Source organism: Balearica regulorum, chromosome 10 (genome assembly GCF_011004875.1).
Source record: "Balearica regulorum gibbericeps isolate bBalReg1 chromosome 10, bBalReg1.pri, whole genome shotgun sequence".
NCBI classification, from domain to species: domain Eukaryota; kingdom Metazoa; phylum Chordata; class Aves; order Gruiformes; family Gruidae; genus Balearica; species Balearica regulorum.
In genome coordinates this window covers 4,176,214-4,197,659 of record NC_046193.1, presented here as the reverse complement: position 1 = coordinate 4,197,659, position 21,446 = coordinate 4,176,214, and the positions used below count along the sequence as shown (strand labels likewise).

At 36.0% G+C, this 21,446-nt stretch overlaps 2 protein-coding genes across 3 annotated transcripts in view; one reads left to right on the top strand and one right to left on the bottom strand.

Moving 5' to 3' along the window:
* CENPP (centromere protein P) overlaps positions 1-21,446 on the bottom strand; it is a 149,828-nt gene that overhangs the window by 116,260 nt on the left and 12,122 nt on the right. For both annotated transcript variants that reach the window (XM_075762798.1, XM_075762797.1), the window contains exon 6: positions 19,162-19,258. In XM_075762798.1, coding sequence (XP_075618913.1) covers positions 19,162-19,258 — 97 coding nt within the window. The remainder of the gene's footprint in view (positions 1-19,161; positions 19,259-21,446) is intronic.
* OGN (osteoglycin) lies at positions 5,038-17,463 on the top strand. The gene is made up of 7 exons (XM_010309970.2): positions 5,038-5,285; positions 5,931-6,192; positions 10,555-10,639; positions 12,555-12,713; positions 13,334-13,536; positions 14,129-14,224; positions 14,724-17,463. The coding sequence occupies exons 2-7, from the start codon at positions 6,001-6,003 to the stop codon at positions 14,892-14,894; spliced, it is 906 nt and encodes a 301-aa protein (XP_010308272.1). The 5' UTR covers positions 5,038-5,285; positions 5,931-6,000; the 3' UTR covers positions 14,895-17,463.

Here is a 21,446-nt window from a genome sequence, read left to right as displayed (position 1 = left end):
TTTAACAGCTTTCCTAATTTGTCCCCATCTCCTCCTGTCACAGACACAGTTCTACGCAAGAGAAGACACTAATTTTTTAACATTCTGTGTAAGTGATACCCAGTGTTCATCAGGGATGAGGAACCTAAGCAATAATCATAGAATTATAGAATGGCCTGGGTTGGAAGGGACCTCAAAGATCATCTAGTTCCAACCCCCCTGCTGTGGGCAGGGACACCCTCCACTAGACCACCTTGCCCAAAACCTCATCCAACCTGGTCTTAAACACTGCCAGGGATGGGGCAGCCACAACCTCTCTGGGCAACCTGTTCCAGTGCCTCACCACTCTAACAGTAAAGAATGTCTTTCTAACAGCTAATCTAAATCGACCCTCCTTCAGCTTAAACCCATTACCCCTTGTCCTGTCACTACACTCCCTGATAAACAGTCCCTCACCATCCTTCCTGTAGGCCCCTTCAGGTACTGCAAGGCCGCAATTAGATCTCCTCAGAGCCACCTTTTCTCCAGGCTGAACAATCCCAACTCTCTCAGCCTGTCCTCACAGGAGAGGTGCTCCAGCCTTCTGATCAGCTTCGTGGCCTCCTCTGGACTCGCTCCAACAGCTCCACCTCTCTCCTGTACTGGGGCCCCCAGAGCTGGACGCAGTACTCCAGGGGGGGTCTCACCAGAGCGGAGTAGAGGGGCAGGATCACCTCCCTCGACCTGCTGGTCATGCCTCTTTTGATGCGGCCCAGGACACGGTTGGCTTTCTGGGCTGCAAGTGCACACTGCCGGCTCATGTTGAGCTGCTCATCAATCAATACCCCCAAGTACTTCTCCTCAGGGCTGCTTTCAATCCATTCCTCGCCCAGGAATCCATACTTCTTTCTTCCAAGAACACTTAAAAACAATAAAACCCAGAAACTACAGAACTTGCCAATATTGTTCTTTAGAGACTATGATACAAGATGAAAGCCAAGGCCTTTAAGCAGCTGAAAAAATACACTTTCTTTGCCTAAATATAGAACAAACCTGAGTATTTAAAAACTTTTTTAAAATCTCAGCTTTGGTTTATTTCATAAGGAATATCTTGATAGCAACCTTAGACTACACTCCATAGGGCTGCCTCATAGCCGCATAAACCCATGCACCCCAGAGATAAGGCTCCTCCCACCCCATTTTTCTTCTTCTTCCTCGTGTCCTGCCTCCCATCACACAATCACAAGTCTTTATATAGGTAGTGCCAGTCCTTCCTTCTGCCTAATTCCTACAGGCACTCTGGAGAAGTAATTTCCAACCATCAACCCTACAGAGAGAAAAGGCTACCCGCTCTGCTAACGTGGCTCTTTTCAGGTCAATCAGTTCTTCAGGGCCTTGCAGGGGTTTACCAGGCATGAGACATAAGTGCCACACTGCAAATTATCAGCAACCAGCCCTCAGTTCCATTGTAAAACACATTACAGCATTTCAAAGCAATGCTAAAAGTACAGAAAAGCTCTCTCCTACGCATTAAGTAAAAAGTGCTTAGCACCAACATGGTAAAAAGGTAATTAACATGCTCGAATCTATGAGAACTGGGCTTTGCTGAATCCCAAGGAGAGAGAGAGAGAATTACCCTCCCATTTAAATTGGTGTCATTTTCTCTGGCAACAATCAAGAAGAACTGCTCATGGCAGCTTTTGCAGTATACACCTGTATGCTTAGTTTTTAAGGAAAACTTCGGTTTCTTTTTTGATCTGCGTTACTAGATTTAGTGTTAGTAGAAAGGTGAGAACAGGAATGAACTAGTCATACTAAAGCTCTGAGCATGGCAGAACATATGAGGTCACTTCAAGTACAACATAAATAGACTGAGCTGAACATCAGCCAGTTCAAATAATTCACAAAATCCACTCATCTGCCTGCAAAACAAAATATTTCCTCAGCTCATCTAGGATATTTTCAACTTGATTTTTTGCTTTACCTGCTCTTGACATACAAACACTACTAAATAGTAGATTCCTTCCCAGATGCTGAAGAAAAGTTAATCAGCAACACATATAGTTCGGATAGTTACCTTAATTTTCATCTTGCTCTCCCATACTTGTCTTACCTTTGCCATCTATACCCATTCAACTTCTCTCTTTTTCTCTCCTAAAAGCCTTTTATTCTTCACTGTCTATCCCAATAGAAGGCAACACTAGGGAACAAATTTTATGCCTACTCTGGATGCAACCTTTTTCCCCTAAAGTTAAGTTTTTCTGAAAGCAGAATCCAGAGAGCAAGTGTCCTTTGCTAGACTGACTTGGATTCTCTCTACTAGAAGTAAAAAAAAAAAATCATACTTCATTTACACCTTCAGCTACCTTTCATATCCTTACAAAATTGTAAGGAAATTACTATCATTCAAATTTAAGCCAGGATTCCATTTCAACACAACTAGTAAAATAGCCATTTAAAATGCCTAACATCTCAGGTGAAAGTACCTTTTGGGGAAATCAGACAGTGAAAATGAGATATTATGGGTAAAAATAAAAATGGTACACCTGACAAATTAGAAAGCATACCATAAACACATTATCAAGGCCCTCTTCAAAAATTGGAGCTCAATCAGTTAACAATAGTGCTTGTGTAGGTTTTCAGAAAAAAAACCACCTTCTAAGTACATAGATCCTTATAACTAGAGTCCAAGAAACAGGTACATATATAAGAAACTTCTAAGCACTAAGAATGCCTAGAAAGCACACACTGCTTGCCAGGGTGAATACTTTCCGCTAGCTTCCCTATTGTCAATGCATATGAACCACATTTTTCATTTCAGATGACATGGATATTGTGATTACTTCGAGTAATCTTGAACAGGAATAAAGCAGCACTGTTGCCGAAAGAAACAACACTAGCCTTCCCTGTTTACAGCTACTTGTGCCATCCCCTTCCCTGTGCTGATGTGAGCATCTGTTACGTGTTCAGATAAAAATAGCTTTTATCTGAAATTATTTGTTGTTACTTTTCTTCCTAGCACAAGGAATGACAAGCAGACAAAATATGGGACAGGAGTACTACTTTATTTGGCACTGACAGTTTGAAGTGACAGTAAAATGATACTGTAAGGTAAATCTTGATGACATCATGCCAGAGTAATTACTTAACATATCACTCTTCCAATGTATTTGTAAGTAAGTGTTCATGAGTTTCTTTTAAGCACTTGGATAACAACAGCGAGCACACAATGTTTTTGTGGTAAGCATACCACTGAAATCTTGTGACCCTGATGAACATGGACTTTTGACAATGTTTTCTGCAAAGCTGTTACTAAAGTCTTCTAACATTACAGAGCCTCTTCTCTTGCAGATCAAAGCACGTAAGAGCTTTCTTGCATGAAGACTTCCTAAATTTTCAAGGCTATGTTTATGTAGTTACTATCCCTCATTTTTAAAAATTGTCATATATAAGGAAAAAACTAAGCTATTCCCAAGATATTCCACGTACATAGCTGTGGAATCTAGGATTTCAGTACTTACAAAATAAATTATCATAGAAAAAATATATTTAATATTTTATATCACGCTTTCATTTTCAATACTTAATACTTTTCCCTTAGAACATTTATCCTTTGAGTACATTCAAGCATTGGAAAAACTTGGATGCCCCAGAGCCAGATGAAATCGTAACACGGATGTTTGGCAGTGGGGTGGCAGTTGGAAAGAGGTAAGGACAAAGCAGAGCTTCTGTCATTACTTCTGAAACATGCACAAAGCCACAAGGGACTGTAAGATGGTATTGATGCTGCAACCTTTTTGTCTCTTCCTCACCAAATCCACCCTTTCGTACACCACACTTTTCACTGAAAATTCCTATATACTGCAGCAGAAAACACCTTAACATCCTAGCCACTTCAAAACTTCTCTTGTTCTTATTGTTCCAGCAGAACAGCAACCAGTGTGATTCAGAGTCCAATTTCCATTATTATTGAGCCTCTTCCCTTTACATTTCAGTTATATACTTACAACAAAATCATTATCCTAGAGCAAGCTCCCAGTCTAAACTATGACATTGTTTAATTTGCATATAAGCTAAACTAAAAGCATTTTTAGAAAATCCTAATGAGTTCAGAAAGTGATTATAAACTGGAAAAAAGTTTAGAGAGCAAATGGCTGTAGCCATACTTCAGTTTGCAGATTTACTACAGACATCTGGTTTCTAAACAAGGCAGCACTTACAAGAAAACTTAACCAAATAGGTCTACTGTTTGTCACCAACATTAGCTGACAGTGTTATCGGGGGCGGGGGGGGGGGGGGGGAAGTAATGAAAATGAAAGAGAAATGTAAATCTGAATATCTTCCCAATAGATTTTATTGCTACATACTTTTTAAGGACTCAAAAAAGCGACTTTGTAAACTTGCAAGTTGGTCATCTGGCTCCCATTTGTACTGACTGCCAAAAATACATAATAAGGAAAAGGATGGGGGAGGAAGAAATGCATTAGAAATCCAGAAAGCTGCTGCTTGTAGCTCAGACAAAAATTCTACACCTGGACAAGGTTTACTGATTTATCTATAGAACTGACACAGAACTTTACTCAAAAGAAGTATTCATTGTGAAACCAATTTTTCAATAAATTGTCTAATAAGTCATTCAATGAAGCATTTAGACATTAATTTCTTGCCTGAAAAAAAGAATCTCAAAACACACGCACAATTCTAAAAAGTACTTTTTGTTTCCAGAACTCTTCAGATTGCAAAGTTTCCACTTCATACTTAGGTGAAACTTCTCTAAACATATACAACTTGTAATGAAACATTTTATTACTCATGAAATGTGACTAATATGGTATACGTATGTTTTGGCTCTACCTTGCTCAGTCAGAAAGCAGCTGCTTTGTCTCTTAGCTAAACCATTAAACAAAACGGATAACACATGCCTTGTTATAGACCTCCAGTTTGCACAATTAATATTTGATTTACAGCAGAAAAAGCTTTAGCAATTTTAAAGAGTGAATCACCACAAAGCATAAGGTTACCATTTTAACAAGTAATAGCAAAAGTAGGATGAGCTAGACAAACTTAACATTTACAAACGTTATTCAAAGTACAACCCCCCTGCTCCAGGATATTACCTCTTACCCTAGGGAAAGAATGCTGGCAAAGCATTTTTTACCCCATGGAAAGCACTTTTAAGACTGTCAAACTTTGAAAGAGTATTCATTTCAACAATCTGGATGTAATTCATAGCTTTACTCTTTTATCAATCCCACTTTAGGTTAACATATAGATAAGGATATCTGGGTTTATGATAATCACAGAAGAGTTTTGAATCTGCTAAAACGGTAGGTGGACTTTTTTTTTCCTATAAGTATATTAACCTAAAGCTTAAATAAATAAAAAAAAAACCACCTTACAGTAAACAGGAAAATATGCTGTGTAAAATTTATTTTAAAAATTATTGTGTATGTATTTAAAACATTTTAAAGATTATGTTTGTAGCCTCCTTCCCCTGCCTGAGAATTGTACAACCTGTAAAAATTCAGGGGCTGTTATCTTCTCATGTTTACTTTCAAATGTAAAGACAAAGACAATGAGAGATTATTGTTATAGAGCACTTGGGTTTGAAAATCATTATTTTGACAATTAAGAAAGATGCATTTGAACCTCTCTCGTTTTAATTAGTTCAGCTACATACATGCCAAATGCTTCATAAAATGCTTTACAAATTCCTCTTGCTATTAACAAAAATAACACACATGGAAACAAGCAAATGCAATTAAGATAATATTTTCCTTATTAGTTAGAAAATGTTGTTTATTATTTCCCAGTTTCTTTTCATGTTAAGAACAGTTTTTGTAATGCTAGAGTCTAATTAAAGGATATCAAGAGTTAAAAGTTGTTCCATGTTCCTTATGCGTTAGAAACCCCTGCCAACTAGTCCTCTAGGCTTTAAATATTGTTTTGACGGATTGCATTTTCGTTTCCAGTCACAAAGAAAGTATTCTCCATAGTCAACACATGAGGAGATCTTCACCAGCTCAGTGAAAGCCAGATACAATGTTCCGTGCAAGAATGAAGACTTTGCAGACTGCTTTTTTGTTGTTTGTGTTTGTACCTTTGGTATATTCAGCACCACCTATTCAGCAAGAATCACTCCAGTTTTATGAGTATGATACAGATGTTACCGATGTTACCATGGGAAGCCTGATCCAACAAGATTATGAAATGCAATCCAAGGATATAATAAAGGTATTTTATTTATATTATCAGTTTAATATTTTTAACTGCTAAGCATTATATGAATAAGGTGTTACATGCATGTATGCAAGTTTTATGGAAAAGTCTTATAATAACAGCAAAACATACAATGGTCTCGGACATAGGGAAAGCCACAAATTAAAACCACAAAAATACTACCCTTGCTACAGTTTGAGAAACCAAAAAAAAAAAAAACCCAACAGGCTTTCACAGACTAAAGCACCATTTTTAACTCTGCTGTAGTTATGCTACTACTGTTGTAAGAGTTTCAAGAATGGGATATACTAGCATACTAGCTCAACAGTTTGAGTAACACTGTATTAACACAGTAAGTTTGTTTAAAAAACAAGGAGGGTTGTTTTATTTAGGAATTTTTTTTTTTATATCAAAGTACTACTTGAAACAGTACTTTTTATTGGACATAACCTGCCAGCATAAACCACAGTTTCTCTTTTGACTTACCAAACTATCAAGTTTTTTGCCTTGGTTTTTCAGGGGTAGGTTGTTTGGGTTTTTTTGCACCTCAACAGTTTAGCGGTCCTGAACTACTATGGAACATCCAGTCCTGCAGTTGTCACCCACATTGTTAACACTTTCAGAGTCTTAAAGGTAACTGTAAAGATTATACCTCACGGCACTCACCAGCACCCCCAAAAGGTCAATTCTGAACTCTCTTTTTGCTGTGTGCTCCACATACATGCCTTTTATTTAAACACTTTAGCAGAAGACACAAAAACAGAGGAGAGTAAAATGAAGTGCGTCAGCCTCAGCTGGCAGGGACAGTTAAAAACCTCATACCTCTGTTCAGACTGCCTCCAACCTAAATGATAGACATAAAGAGAATGAGACACATTGATCAGGCAGACAGAATTAAAACTAACAATGATTACCCCAAGACTAGTTGCCAACGAAAATACCACATATCCAAACAAAGCGGTAACAACCAAGTATTAATAAATTCAAGGAAGGAATTTTCATTAATATTAACTGTACTTGTTACAATACCTCAGTCTGATAAACAAGAAAAAAAGACAACAGCAAAAGATAATTAGAAGTAAAAAATTGCAGCACTTATATAGAAAAAACACTTCCGTATAGCTTTTTAATATTTTCCCAATTCTACTTAAATTACAGCTTTCCACTGTTAGACTTTTTTAATATAAATATGTAGTTGCCATTTTTAGTCTAAGGTATTTTTAAATCTGATATCTGCCACAGTGATGAAGTAACATGTCTTATAAATCTATGAAAAAAAGAGACCATTTAAAATGACTTAACTAATAGGTGGTTATCCACTCACAACTAAGTTTTTCTAAAAAAAAAATACAAAAAAATGTGAACTTTAGCTAGTCAGGCAGAGCATCAGATGACATTCATTACTAAAATCATTCCAATAAGAATACGCTACTGTTTCAGTAAAGAGAACAAGGAGGAGTATACCTACAAGGAAATGGTGCCAACAGATGTGCCACAGACTAATCAAAGTCTGTACTGGCAGTGCTATAAACTAGAGGTCTTCTAAAGGCCAACAGTTCTGCTTAGGATAATTCTAGGAATGCAGTCGGTCATTATTTCCATCAGGTCAGTTCTCCAATGACACGTTTTCATTGCAAAATAATAAATTAGTTCCTTATGTGCAACAAATACATCTATACAAGTTCCAGTGTTCCCGGTTTAAAACATGGGACACACCAACAAATCTTCTATTCATTTATTGCACAAATTCTAGCTCCCAGAATATTTCAAGTATAAACTGGAACCAAAATACACGCCAAAAATTTCCTCAAATATGCCCAGTCAGAAATCTATCTTGCGTGACAAATTTAACTCCTTACTGTGTGCTTGAACGCACTGAAAAAAGATTTTTAGTGAAACATCAGGAGAAAGCTATTTGTGTTAGCGATGAACAAAATCAACTTTAGTCTACTGGTAAGGAAAAGGTCAACCAAACAAAGTGTATTACAATGATTATTATTTGAAACCACAGCCACCGCAGTCTTGAATAAAAATATTAGAAGTTTAAGATTTCATGTTTTTAATTTCCACAACAGAACCATCCAATAAAACACTGTCTCATATCTGGGCTAATTCATTCCATCGAATATAAACTATAAGTTTTACAGACCTTTGTGTGTTATAAAGATTAATCAATTGCTTTGCAGAAGTTTTAAGACAGTTAAAGTATTTAGATGTAAAATGTTAATGTGGTTTTGTATGGGTAATTCATGTCGGAGTAAAGTGCAAGAGGCAGGTGGAATTTAAGTACATAAGTAGGTCAATATTTCTTCAGTGCATTCCCTACATACACGAGTAATGAACTTTCTGCGGTTATAATCCAATCAATCTTCTGCACTGATACTCCATGGCTAGGAATTTTTATAGCTGACCAGAAAATATTTCCATTATATTGGTTATTTATATCACTTTTCTTTTTTGAGGGGGGGATCTGTTATTTAATTTTGTGTATTTAACAGTATTCTGCAAAGAATCAGTTTTACTTTTTGTTGATGTTTTCTGCTAGCAGAAATCACTTGTATGTCGTATTCTGAAAAGAACTCGCATGCATACTCTTTCATAGATCACACCTGAAGTAAGATACTGTACTAGAAATCTACACTTGGTACAGATATGCTATGTCAGCCAACACGTTTTTCAAACAAGAATATTAAAACAGTCCCTTATGAATCAAACATGCTACACCAATAGAAGTGCAGTTGTTCTATTGTAAGTCCATCTACACAGAAGTCTCTTCTGGCATGGTAAACAAAGACCATGTCTTCACATGACTAAACCTATCTATGCAAGCTAAACATTTTTGCAGAAACTTTCTAAGATTTGCTGCTTGAGTCCAACTGTTCAGCTCACACCCCCCAGCTTCTCTACACTGAATACTGCGAAAGCTCTTACCCTACACAGAAGTTTCAGGCTACAACTGCTGAACTGTTGCCAGCATTCTAACTTGGGTATAAAAGTCTTACTAGAACAAACCAACCTATCCCAAACATTACACAAAAACAAGAGGCAATAAAGAGCCCTAGCCTGGATAGACAGACACAGGGAAGAGCCAAGGGATGGATGATTCACAGGCTAAAAAAGGGTCAAAATGACAGAGGCTGGCCAAGATATTTGTTTCTCAGGCTTTATGTCAAGCTTGAGGGTTTTATTTTGCACGATACAAAAACTCCCACAGTAAAATAGATGCAAGCAACCAAATACTAAATAAAACAAAGTTAGCATCAAAAGTAACTTGGCAATAGTATTCCTTTCACATTGCTCTAGTAGGTGAGCTACCTGTGTGCTATAAGCCTGAAAAGGGGGGTGGGGGGTGTTAAATATATACATAAATGTCAGTCACTCGTGAGCACTTGCAGTGCATAACAAGCTCTCTTCAACAGGGGACCACAGTCCTGCCAGGGCCTGATCCCTGTACACATTTTAAAGAAAATAATCCTCCACACCCGATACTGAACTTTTTTTCCCACCATGTGTTTTTAATAGTAACGCAGACCAAAAAGCATACTGTTTTACTCTGTCCTACAACTATTCCCCATCAAAAAAGACAATGAATTATGCTAGCCAAGCACAACTGCCACAGTCAACCGAAAAATCCCCTTAACTCGTAATACATGCAAATCATAGTACAACCCACTGTATACTGTCATTTTAGATAACTCCCTAAAATTCCTTTGGTATTCAATGAAAACCTGACTACCATTTTCTGCATCACAAAAGGCCCTTCCTGTTAGCAGCCCAGGTCTTAAAACAGACTTAAGTGCAGTTAATATAAATGAATTGCTAAATTTCAGTCAATACCTGAAAGAAACATGCTTATAAACTAAGCTGTCCTGCAATTGAAAAGATGCAATGACTATCTCAACAGAGAATTTTGAATAAGTTTAAACACAAGGAAATGTTATTTTAGTGAGATTATTTGGATAAAACAAAAAAAACCACAACAACTTACAGTCACAAGAATCCTATCAAACTTTGCATGATGTGCAAAATCTATCTTCAGAACTCCAGGCTTTTGTAGACACTCATTGCTTACATATTCCTTCCCCACCACATAGGCTATATATTGTGTCTACTGTTCTTTCCTAAAGAACTTTACATTTCTAAAGAACACTAGCAGCACCACCTTCCCTTGCCTTTTGAAATGAATAGCTTATTACAAAAGGGATAATATATCACATTAGTCATCCAGCGTGTAAGAGTATTTTAGAAATTCAGTGTCATAAGGAGGTATGTCACAGGAAGCTCATTTTTAAAAGACTTGCTATTTCAGATCCTTGTAATACTCTGTGATTTTTATTTAGTTTGTTTTTTAAAATAACATTTGCTCTCAACACAAAGGATGGAACAAATGTTTCTCTTGACACTTCCCTAAGACTGCAAGGGGATGACAGCGAACGCAATGTACCACCAACAAAGGATACAAGTAAGTTAATTGATATGAATACTGTAACATTTAAGCTCTCCAAAAGAACCTATTTTAACATGAAAATTTAATATATAATGGATGACATTATAGAATTAATATTCTCATTTATTAATATCTTTCATATCTCCCATGGAAAGTCTTCTAACTTCTGATGCTGCAGGCTGAAAAAATTTAAAGGATCCTCAGGTAAACTCCAAATACACCAAGCACAGTTTATAAGAATCTCTACAGACTTAACCAGTCATATTTGCTGTAGAGAAGGACCCAAGTCAAATAAGTTTGGCAAGACAACCAAGAAAAACAAAATATATACCCCTGCAAGTTCCACAGTTTAATCAAGTCATGATGAAATATGATGTGATTACTTCAATAGATTTCTGCAAAGAACTGGCTATTCTTACAGTTTACATCTGATGATCAGGGAGGTCAATGGTTAAAATACATCAGGAACATTCTTCACTAGCCTAAGTTTCCCACAGGCTCTGAGGTGTATTTTCCAGATTTCTCCTAACAAGCCACAATGACGTGTAGATGTGAAAGGAGCAATGTGTCTGCCAAACAGAGCATTGAAAAAGACACATATATTTTGGGTATATCTGTGATCTAAACTTGCAAAGATAACTGATGTTTCAGCAAGACCACTGGAGTGTCAATCTCCACCAAAGTTTTAATCAAGGTTATTTATTGCCAAATCGCATCTTTGTACAAGTCCCCATCAAAAGCAGAACAAATCTGTATGAACAGCAAAGCTTCTAGTCACAGACAAGCATAAAAACTGTTGTCTTTTAAATAGAGACAACACTGTTTCACTATCATTTTCCATTTCCTACACTCTAGCATATGACAAAAAGACACTAAATCAAAAAAAGGCAAATGGGGCAGAACTCTGAAGTCTATCAGATGGTAATATTCACAAAGCTAAAACTCTCAATTCCATTCTCTGCAGTACTGCTATAAGGAGGGAAAAAAAGAAGGAAAAAAAAATTTACCCTATTATATACACTGGGTTGGCTTCTCAGTATTGACTGTCTACTTTTTTAACTCTTCACTGGTTGCGGAAGATCCTGTCTTGCTATACAGTGATAACAAACGACCTAGCAGTATGACACTACTCTCTGTACTACAGACAGACCAAATTGGAAGCTAACCAAAAATCTCACAATATAGAAAACGCAGTAGATCAGATAGCAGTGGTGACGAAACTGGATTGAAAGCCATATTCATTATATGTATTTTAATACTGCTGTCATACAGGATTAATGAAAAGCAGAAATGACTAATACTTTACTAATATCTATAAGGAACAGAACAGGCCATAATGGGCTTAAACTGCATTAAAAAGATAGAATTTCTCTCACTACTTAAAACAACAGCCATAAAAAAATATCCATAAAAACTGGGAACAGATTACCTAAATTATATAATCATCATTGCTGGAGATTTTCTAAAAAAGGATTAGACAACATAGTAGCACAGAGTACATGTGACCCTGCCAGAAATGCTCCAATGCGATTACAGTACCAAATGTGTGCACTGGCAGATGTTTCTCCTGCATGGATTTCTCTTTTCAAAAGAATGGTTCTAAAGATGACGTTTAACATGACCACAGAGTTGCAGTTGTCACATTCACAATACTCAAAGCCAATTAAAGACTGAAACTGAATTAAGATCGACTAACAGCATTTCAAGACAAGCTCAGATAAGAACAGAGGATCTATACAGGGAAATTATGCACAATAAAAGTAGAAAACTCAAAAAAGTTCAGAATATTAAATCTTGATGTGAATACAGTTTTTTAAAAAAATAATGATAGGAAATCTTAAAAGACACTAGAGAAAATTCTATTTTGAATATTCAAGCTTAAGTTAGTTCAATAACTTTTAACTGTCTACTCAAACTAATTTGCTTTCAGATTTACCTACTTGTCTGCTCTGTGTGTGTTTAAGCGGATCAGTGTACTGTGAGGAAATAGACATTGAAGCTGTACCCCCACTGCCAAAGGAAACAGCATATCTTTATGCACGATTTAACAAAATAAAAAGGATAGCAGTCTCAGATTTTGCTGACATTAGTAAGTACTGTTGAAATTTTAATTTCCATTTACCTGATAGTATATTTGAAGTTGTTGTCCATTAATAGTATGCCAAGATTACCAAAATAAAATATATTTTATACTTTGCTAGATTTCATTATATGTATTACTTATTTAATGCAATGCTTGTATTAGAACAGCAACTGTGAAGGCAATATGAAACCCATTCTGGCCCATGTATCCATCTTAATATTCCCACACAATCAGAGAAAGAGCAATTTGCTAAAAGTAAAATTTAACTCTGTATCCCAGTCAGTCTTCAATGACTAGGTACTATTTTTCCTTCAAATGCTGCAGGGACATCTCTCCCAGCTACCTCACTCTACAACACGACAAATTCTACGACCATCTGCAATCACGTTGTTGCTAAGAAAAAAGGAATGATCCAAAGCATTTTCCTTATTACTTTTTTTTTTAATTTAAGACCATGAGGAGTGTCAAATGTGGATTTTTATCCACATTTTAATAGTATTTACATTTGTAGATCACAATTAGGATGGTGCAACCAACAGTCTAACATTTAACATGCAAAACCATACGTTTCACATGCCACATAATTATAAATTCGATATTTAGATTTTCATTTCTTTTGTGTAAAGCTACCTTGAGAAGAATTGATTTTAGTGGAAATAGGATAGAAGAAATAGAAGATGGAGCCTTTTCAAAACTTCTGTTATTGGAAGAACTTTCTCTTGCTGAAAATCGACTCATAAAACTTCCTGTTCTACCTCCCAAACTAACAACATTTAATGCAAACCAAAACAGAATCAAGAGCAGAGGAATCAAAGCAAATGCTTTCAAGGTAAGTGAAAGACAATAATTTAGTTAACCAAAGTAAATAAAATTAGTAACCAGACTATCCAATATACCACCAAATGATTTTTTCCTATATTTCTGTAATCTAAGAAACAGAACTACAATGAAGAGACTTTCCAGCTTTTGCTTTGTTTTTAAGACACTGTGGAATAATACTTCTTTGTGAACTCACTCTCCATGTTATTCATATAAAAAAAAAAACTTCTATGAAATATCTTACCTACTTCCTTTCTCTCTTATATGCAAAGAAAAACTCAATTCAAAAATTAATGGCACAAATACAGTTCTGAGGACCACATAAATACTAATAAACAAGGATATAGCTTTATAGTGGCCTCAAGTTTCATAACCAAAAAGCCGACACTGAAATTTCCAAAACATAGGCCTGTTCTATGAGCGTCTTGATACAACAGAATTCAACATTCACAGCAAAAGAACGTTTCATGTTAAATCACTTTAACACGCTTTCTATGTGATCAGGAAAAAAAAACCCCAACCTGATGTCTTGTAACAGGCACAAGTTACTTAACCTCAAGTAAGTACTATCAGCATTAATAGTGTCTCTTTCTTTGTATTAGAAGCTGACAAATTTGGCCTACCTCTACTTAGGACATAACGCACTGGAATCTGTTCCCCTTAACTTACCGGAAAGTCTGCGTATTCTTCACCTTCAGGTATTTTTGAAGCATTGCCTTAACATTCTATTACAAAGAATTTCTTTAGTTACATACTTCAAACAAAACCTCCTGTCTTTTAAAACAGTTCACACTGCAGTTGTGCTACAGTTGTCTAATGCTTCTCCAAATAAAATAATTTACCTCTAATCTGTATGGCCACAACAATACAGAAGATCAGAAGTTGTTCGTTAACTAATTACCATGCAAGAATTTCTCATTATTTTCTGTACATCAAGGACAGGAAGGGGTAAAAATAAGCAATAATCTTTTACCAATCATACATTTCAAACATCAGTAACAACCTCAGATTGTTTATCAGCTCATTGTTAGTTTGAAGATTCTTGATTCCTACATATCTATAGCATACACAAATCAATCCCAATGACAATAAAATGGCAGGGTAAGAGGAATGAAAGTTTGAAAATTCCTGAACATATAGGGGGGAGTGTGTATGTGTGTGTGTGTGTTTATCTATAAAAATTGTTTTGTTTTGCAGTACAACAATATTACTACAATCACCGATGACACATTCTGCAAATCTAACAACACACGTTACATTCGCACGAGTATGGATGAGATAAGGATGGAAGGCAACCCGATCCTCTTGGCAAAGCACGTTAACGCTTTTTCCTGCTTGAGAACGCTGCCTGTAGGAACATACTACTAGCCACTACTTACGTAATTACACATGACAAAACTTAAACATGGTAACAAATGATCATTCTTTTTCCTCTGTTTACATGTTTATATCCTCTCCCTTACCAATGCCGTTTTCCCTGCATACCCAGAACCTTTTATTTTGAAATGTGGTTCTCCTCCAAAATAACTATTTCAAAACAACCGCTTAATTTAGAGTTACAATGTCACCCATGCTTTCAAAATCTTTTCCGTTAATAGAAGTGTAAAAATACTTATATGCACACACATATCTTCACAACTTTCATTTTACCACACATTCTTTATGTGTAGGTAAAAATCACATTCTTTACCAGTACCCAGAACAATCACTACACATTAATTTCAGATAAATGCAAAACATTCTTTGAGCAAGCTACAGAGGAAAAATACGTCTTAATTCCAATACCACTTCTTTAATCTGAAACGAAACCTTTTCAGTTGACCTTCAAAAGTGTATTGGATGAAGTTGCATACAAAAGAAAGTTATGTTCAGAAATAGAACTTCTCAAAGCTTACCTTCATTAAAGCTTCCTTAAAAACTTGGTTTGTGGAAAATGAGAGTAATTCCTATTTAGGCTCAGCGTACCAAGCAACACAGCAAATGGAACTTTTCAAAGATGTGTTAAATCTCCTTCTACTATTCTGCTTTCAAAATAGTCTAAGAGTGTGTGTGTATATATATTATATATGTATTTTATTTTTACACATGGTATTTTTACTTGAAATATATAAATTCTGCTCAGCTGTACCCACAAGAGTAATTTCTGCCATATCAGCTTCCTATTTTAATACAATGGTCAAAGTACAGCACAGTATGACTCTAAGTATCTTTATTATTAACAGATGATGTAGACCAAGCCTTGTTCCTTGTCAAGAAAAAGCAGTGGAATTGTGACAATATAATTAACAGCAAAGCTGAATTAATGTTTTTAGCTGTAAATAAGTAAGATTTCAGATAGATGTCAGTGCAAAGAAACAGAAGTACCCTTGAACAACAATACTTTCACTCATTAGGGAAAAACCAAATCAGATCTTTAAATTAAAAAGCTGATTTTATCAATTTAAAACAAGTGTTAACTTCAAGCAAATTAAACTAGTATCATTTCACTCAACTACTATAAACCATACAGCAGCATATTAAAAACATAAATTGATGTATGCAGGCCTCAACAGTCAGTTCACCTAAAACTAGACATAATTGATGCAAGACGCAATGTTTTTAATTATACAACTATACATTTCTGACATTTCATTTTCAGTTTCTCCCCTCAAATACCTACCACAGACGTAAACTCTTCAGAGAAATGAATGTCAAAAGTGTGCTAGTTACTATTACCAGATCAACTTCATGTTAATTTTGAAGCTATTATAGATTCCTAATTTGTAGAAATAGTTAAGCATCAAATGCATGATGATGTATCACTACATCTAGAATACTGATTTTTACAAGATATTGTGTTTTAGTTTTGTTTATCTTCTTTAGCTAAGCCTTGATTTGTTAGTGCTTGTGCTATGGGGAATTAAGTGCATACTTAATTCTGAACACACTGATGCTCTGCCACTAAGAGTGTAAAGGCCTAAGTGACTTTCAGTCCCTTTTTAAGTGACTATGTCAAGCATCAACTGTGGGCTCATCTTTCTGGAAAGAAAATGCAATTATGAAATGCAGGACAAAAATATTTTTTCCCTGAACCCATTACCCAAGAAAGACATAGCAATCCCCAATATTTTCCATTTTAAGTTATTTGGTATACCAAAAAAGAAATTCCATTGTCTTAATGCAACGGAGAACAAAACCAAGCCTGACAGTGAGAATAATACTTAGTTTTCATTTTCCCATGTGATAAAACCTTGATGTTTCCATGTTTTTAGCAAAAGGTAAAAACTAATCCCAAAACATGTAACAATACATTCCAACTTCAAGCCAAATTTATACTAGGAAAAAAAATAAAAGCAAGCAATTCTCTCATCTCTCTTTTGATAAATGCCTAAGATGGAGAAGACACAGCTGGAAGTGTAATACCGTTACATAAGCGGTGGCCTCTGATCTTAGTTTCATCACAAATCATTATTACAAAATAAAGCTCTTTCCAGTATTGATAGGATGAGTAAATATCACCAAAACTCTTCCTATGAAAACAATTCTAAATGTATACTCAAATGTATGCATATTTATGTAATATATACACACATCAACATTCTAAGACCTAACCACTACTATGTTATTAGTTTTACATTAAAATGTTGTATATATTTTTGAAAAAGTACTAAATATCAACTGTAACACTACTTAATGCTCTTAATATTTTGTGAGCAAACCAAAGTGGGCAACTGGTACCTTCTGAACACCTCATGCAGGCAATAAATTATCTGACACAATTTACTTTCCCCATTCATAGCAAGTTAACTCATCAAAACATTAAGTGAGAAGGGCTTCAGTATGAAGGATTTTTTTGTCTTCTGTGTGAGCCAGTACTAATATCAAGCTGAATGTACACCATTCTATTTTTTCCTATCACTCATTTCTGTTCTGTATTTCCAATAAAACTTGAATTTTTTTTTCTTGTTTATCATTATCAGCTTCAACAATCTGCTCTTCCAGCAATGCCAACATGCTTCATTTGTTCAGCCTCATAGCAGACTAAGGGTGCGTCCAGATCAGAAAATTATTTGCAGATGTAAATTCATTTTGCAGACATAAAATTTATTGTAGCAATACAGTAAATCCTGCTGTGCAAGTAATGCCACGCAAAAAACACTCCATTCACCCCTTCAAAATCTATTTAAAGCACTACTTTGTAGATATTTTCAGTAGAATAGAGGAGCAGCAGCAGAGGGTAGTAATGATATGCTCAACTCTTGATTGTGTGTGTGAAGTGTGCAAGTTGTAGACTAACCCGTTTCAGCAAAAATGCACAACTGCTAAAGCACAATGTCAGGGAGTATGTAATGCAGAGCACAACATGTTTACAACTGAACATTGCTCTACCCACACTAGCCTAAATCTGCCTCTGCTTTCTAGGAAAGCCTGTTTACAGTCAAATCAATGTATATTTTAAAGTGCTTTTTTTTGCTTAATCTGAGTTATCCATCCCACCATTACTCTTGTTAACTGGGAAAACTCATGCTACAAAACTGACATTTGTGAAAAAAACCAATAAATCCCATACCTCCTCTAACATTAACCATCATATAAGATCATAGAACCATAGAATGGTTTGGGTTGGAAGGGACCTCACAGATCATCTAGTTCCAACCCCCCTGCTGTGGGCAGGGACACCCTCCACTAGACCACCTTGCCCAAAGCCCCATCCTAAACACTTCCAGGGATGGGGCCTCCACAACCTCGCTGGACAACCTGTGCCAGTGCCTCACCACTCTAACAGTAAAGAATTTCTTTCTAACAGCTAATCTAAATCGACCCTCCTTCAGCTTAAACCCATTACCCCTTGTCCTGTCACTACACTCCCTGATAAACAGTCCCTCACCATCTTTCCTGTAGGCCCCTTCAGGTACTGGTAAGCCACAATTAGATCTCCCCGGAGCTGCCTTTTCTCCAGGCTGAACAATCCCAACTCTCTCAGCCTGTCCTCACAGGAGAGGTGCTCCAGCCCTCTGATCAGCTTCATGGCCCTCCTCTGGACTCGCTCCAACAGCTTGATGTCTTTCTTGTTCTGTGTTTGTAAGACTGCAGTATTTTTACTCCAAGGAATAGTTGTTTATCTTAAAACCAGTACAAAGACGCCAGATTATGGTAATTTAAAACCAAGTTCAAATACTATGTTCCAGTTAAGAGTGAGGAACAGTTTATTTCCCATTCAAGTAAAACATTTCAGAACTGGAAGTGCTGTCACCCAAACACATGCTGCCACATTTTCAAGAGAGACAGATCCAGTCCTTCAGAACTAACATTTAAATGCCAAAGACTACAAATGTTATTTTCTTTTAATTTCGTCTTTTGCCTGTTTTTTCTTTGTTCAAAATGAAATGTAATACCAATGAAAAACTGTCTTACTGCCACACAGAAAGGCACAGATATTCTTATTTTCCCCTACGTACAAGGAACACAAGACAAATACCAAGCAAGGGCATTACCCCTTGAACCCAACACAAAAATCTTTAGCTAATATTCTCTTCTCCACAGCATGCAAAATTAAGAATCTCCTACTCCGCTAAAGAGTGGTAATTTTACCTCCATCACCCTGTCTTAACAAACTAAAGATAGCACTAATATATAAAGACTTAATAGACACTACCTTGAAATGTAGGAAGGTGCATCTACGATGTTCACACCACTCAGCATAAGATGAAAGGCTTCTGAAAAATGTTAAAAGATTTCCATGTTCTTCAGTGCTACAAAAGAAAAACATATTGTTTAACCCAAACAGTACTAGTCAGAGTATTAGACAATTTTAGACAATTCTGTTGTCTAAAACTTGCACTTTTTCCTTAAAGAATTTGTGATTGGTATTGATCAATTTTGAAGCCAGAAATCACGTCCCCCCAAAAAAGCATCAAAACAGCAAAAAAAAGGTGTAGTGTAGATATTGAGAAAAAAAAAATAATGAAGAATTCAGTTACAAACCAGTGTTTTCAACTCCTCAGGAAGGTAAGCAGCAATAAAGTTAGTCTTATATGTAAAATGGGGTAACTTGACAAAGTAGTTGCCTGTAAAATCTTAGTTTGACTTTATGCTTGTTCATCTAATAGTCTTGTTTTCCAAATAAATTCCAAGATGCTGCACTGTAAATATGTAGCTTACAAAAGTGGCAAGATTTACCAAATATTCCTGACATCTTTGTCCTATTCAACTAAATCTTTGCAACACACATTATCTACCTCTGCCCACATGACATTCAGCTTCTCAAGATTAACCCTGAAACTTCAATAAGCAAGAAGGCCTATTTGTTACATCATACATGGCATCTAAAACAAAACTTTTGCTATAAAGTTAAATCTGGATTTATCTGCTATTGAGGAAAACATCGATATTCTCAAAAGTTAGGGAGCGGGGCAGGATGGGGGAAGAGAGATGCAGGTAAATTTGTAACTAAGAAGCGGAGTGCAGAGATCTTGGTGCCGAGCCCATTGTAAGCAGAAATCAATAAGCCCAGACGGACCTGAGCTGGTTCTTGCAGAACACCACTCCGTATTTCTGCAGTTTTGGGCTTCCTTATGATTTAGCAGTTCAGCTACACATGGATACGTTATGACTTTATTCATACAAATGATCCTACACTTGCACTACTACACTGTCTTGGAACCTGACATCCTGCAAAGAGGAGTCCAGAGACACCTTTACTTGACTTGTACTTAGCCGGTATGGATTCAGTAGAGCTCACAGCCTATATTATGAGATTAATATCAGCGCTATTCTGGCAAGGAAATCATTCAATTGCAATGTTATTGCAAATACTATTTTTTCATCCATAGTGCCTCAGAAAACTGAAAGGTCAGCAGTAAGTCATTTTACTTTGGGGCATTTCTGAGGAATTTTCAATACAAGAGACAAAGCATAAGAGAAATAAAGAAAAGTTCCTATAATTTTATCTTTGCCTGTTTCAGAGTAATTGAACAGCATCAAGTGAAAATGTTTATGTGCAATAATTCCATACTTAGTATAATAAGATTTTTCCATTTCCACTAACAACAGTTAACAGAGGCAACAACAGTGCCAGCCAAACCTAAGAGATTACAATTCCAGGACTTTGGTGCTAAAGACAAGTTAAAAATAGAAGCAACACATAGAAGAAATACAAACAGATTTTGCACTTCAAACATACGGAAGTTTATTTCCTACATGTATTTGTTTCACACATGCACAAGTTAAATCATTTAAGCTTCAATGTAATTTCAAAATTAAATATTCACAGTATCTAAAGAATCAAACAGAAGCTCCCACTCCCAAAGAAACAACACACATTTTGAAAAATATATATGAAATTACTGCTGAAGTAATTTCCAAACAAGTTCTAAATACTTCATAAAGTATAGAACCAAGGAAAGCTATATGGCTGCCTAATTATCCATTCTTGCAAATGGGAAAAATGCACAGTTTTGAAAATAAAAACTGCTCTTGATATGCAGAGATGATTACTCCTATTGAATAGGATAGCAAAACATCAAACTGATAGTAAATAATACACCGCACTAACTTGGACCAAAAGATATCACTTATTTTTCATCAGTCTACAAGGTAGTAATGATTTTGCATACAAGTGAAGTTGCAACACATCAAACACTGGGCCTGGTATCTTTCCTTATGTCATGAAGTTTGGTTTACAAAAGAAACTTGCTAGGAAATTATAAGTGATATGCTTTTCAATTTCAGTAACTGGCACTAAAGCTACTTTTGTTCATTATATATTTACTATTTTGTCTTCCTAGCAATACTGTGTTAGTTTGTATGTTAACTATGACTTACACAAGCAAAACACTTTCAGCTGAAGTACACCATTACATTCACTCTGGGACAGGCCAGAAAGGCAGGAAAAAATAGAAGAAAGGAAACCAAGGTACTGGAAATCAGTAACATACAAAA

Coding starts and splice junctions, on each gene's coding strand:
- OGN (XM_010309970.2), top strand. CDS start 6,001: ATGTTCCGTGCAAGAATGAAGACTTTGCAGACTGCTTTTTTGTTGTTT. Junction 6,193..10,554: donor AATCCAAGGATATAATAAAG/GTATTTTATTTA, acceptor CTCAACACAAAG/GATGGAACAAATGTTTCTCT. Junction 10,640..12,554: donor ACCACCAACAAAGGATACAA/GTAAGTTAATTG, acceptor ATTTGCTTTCAG/ATTTACCTACTTGTCTGCTC.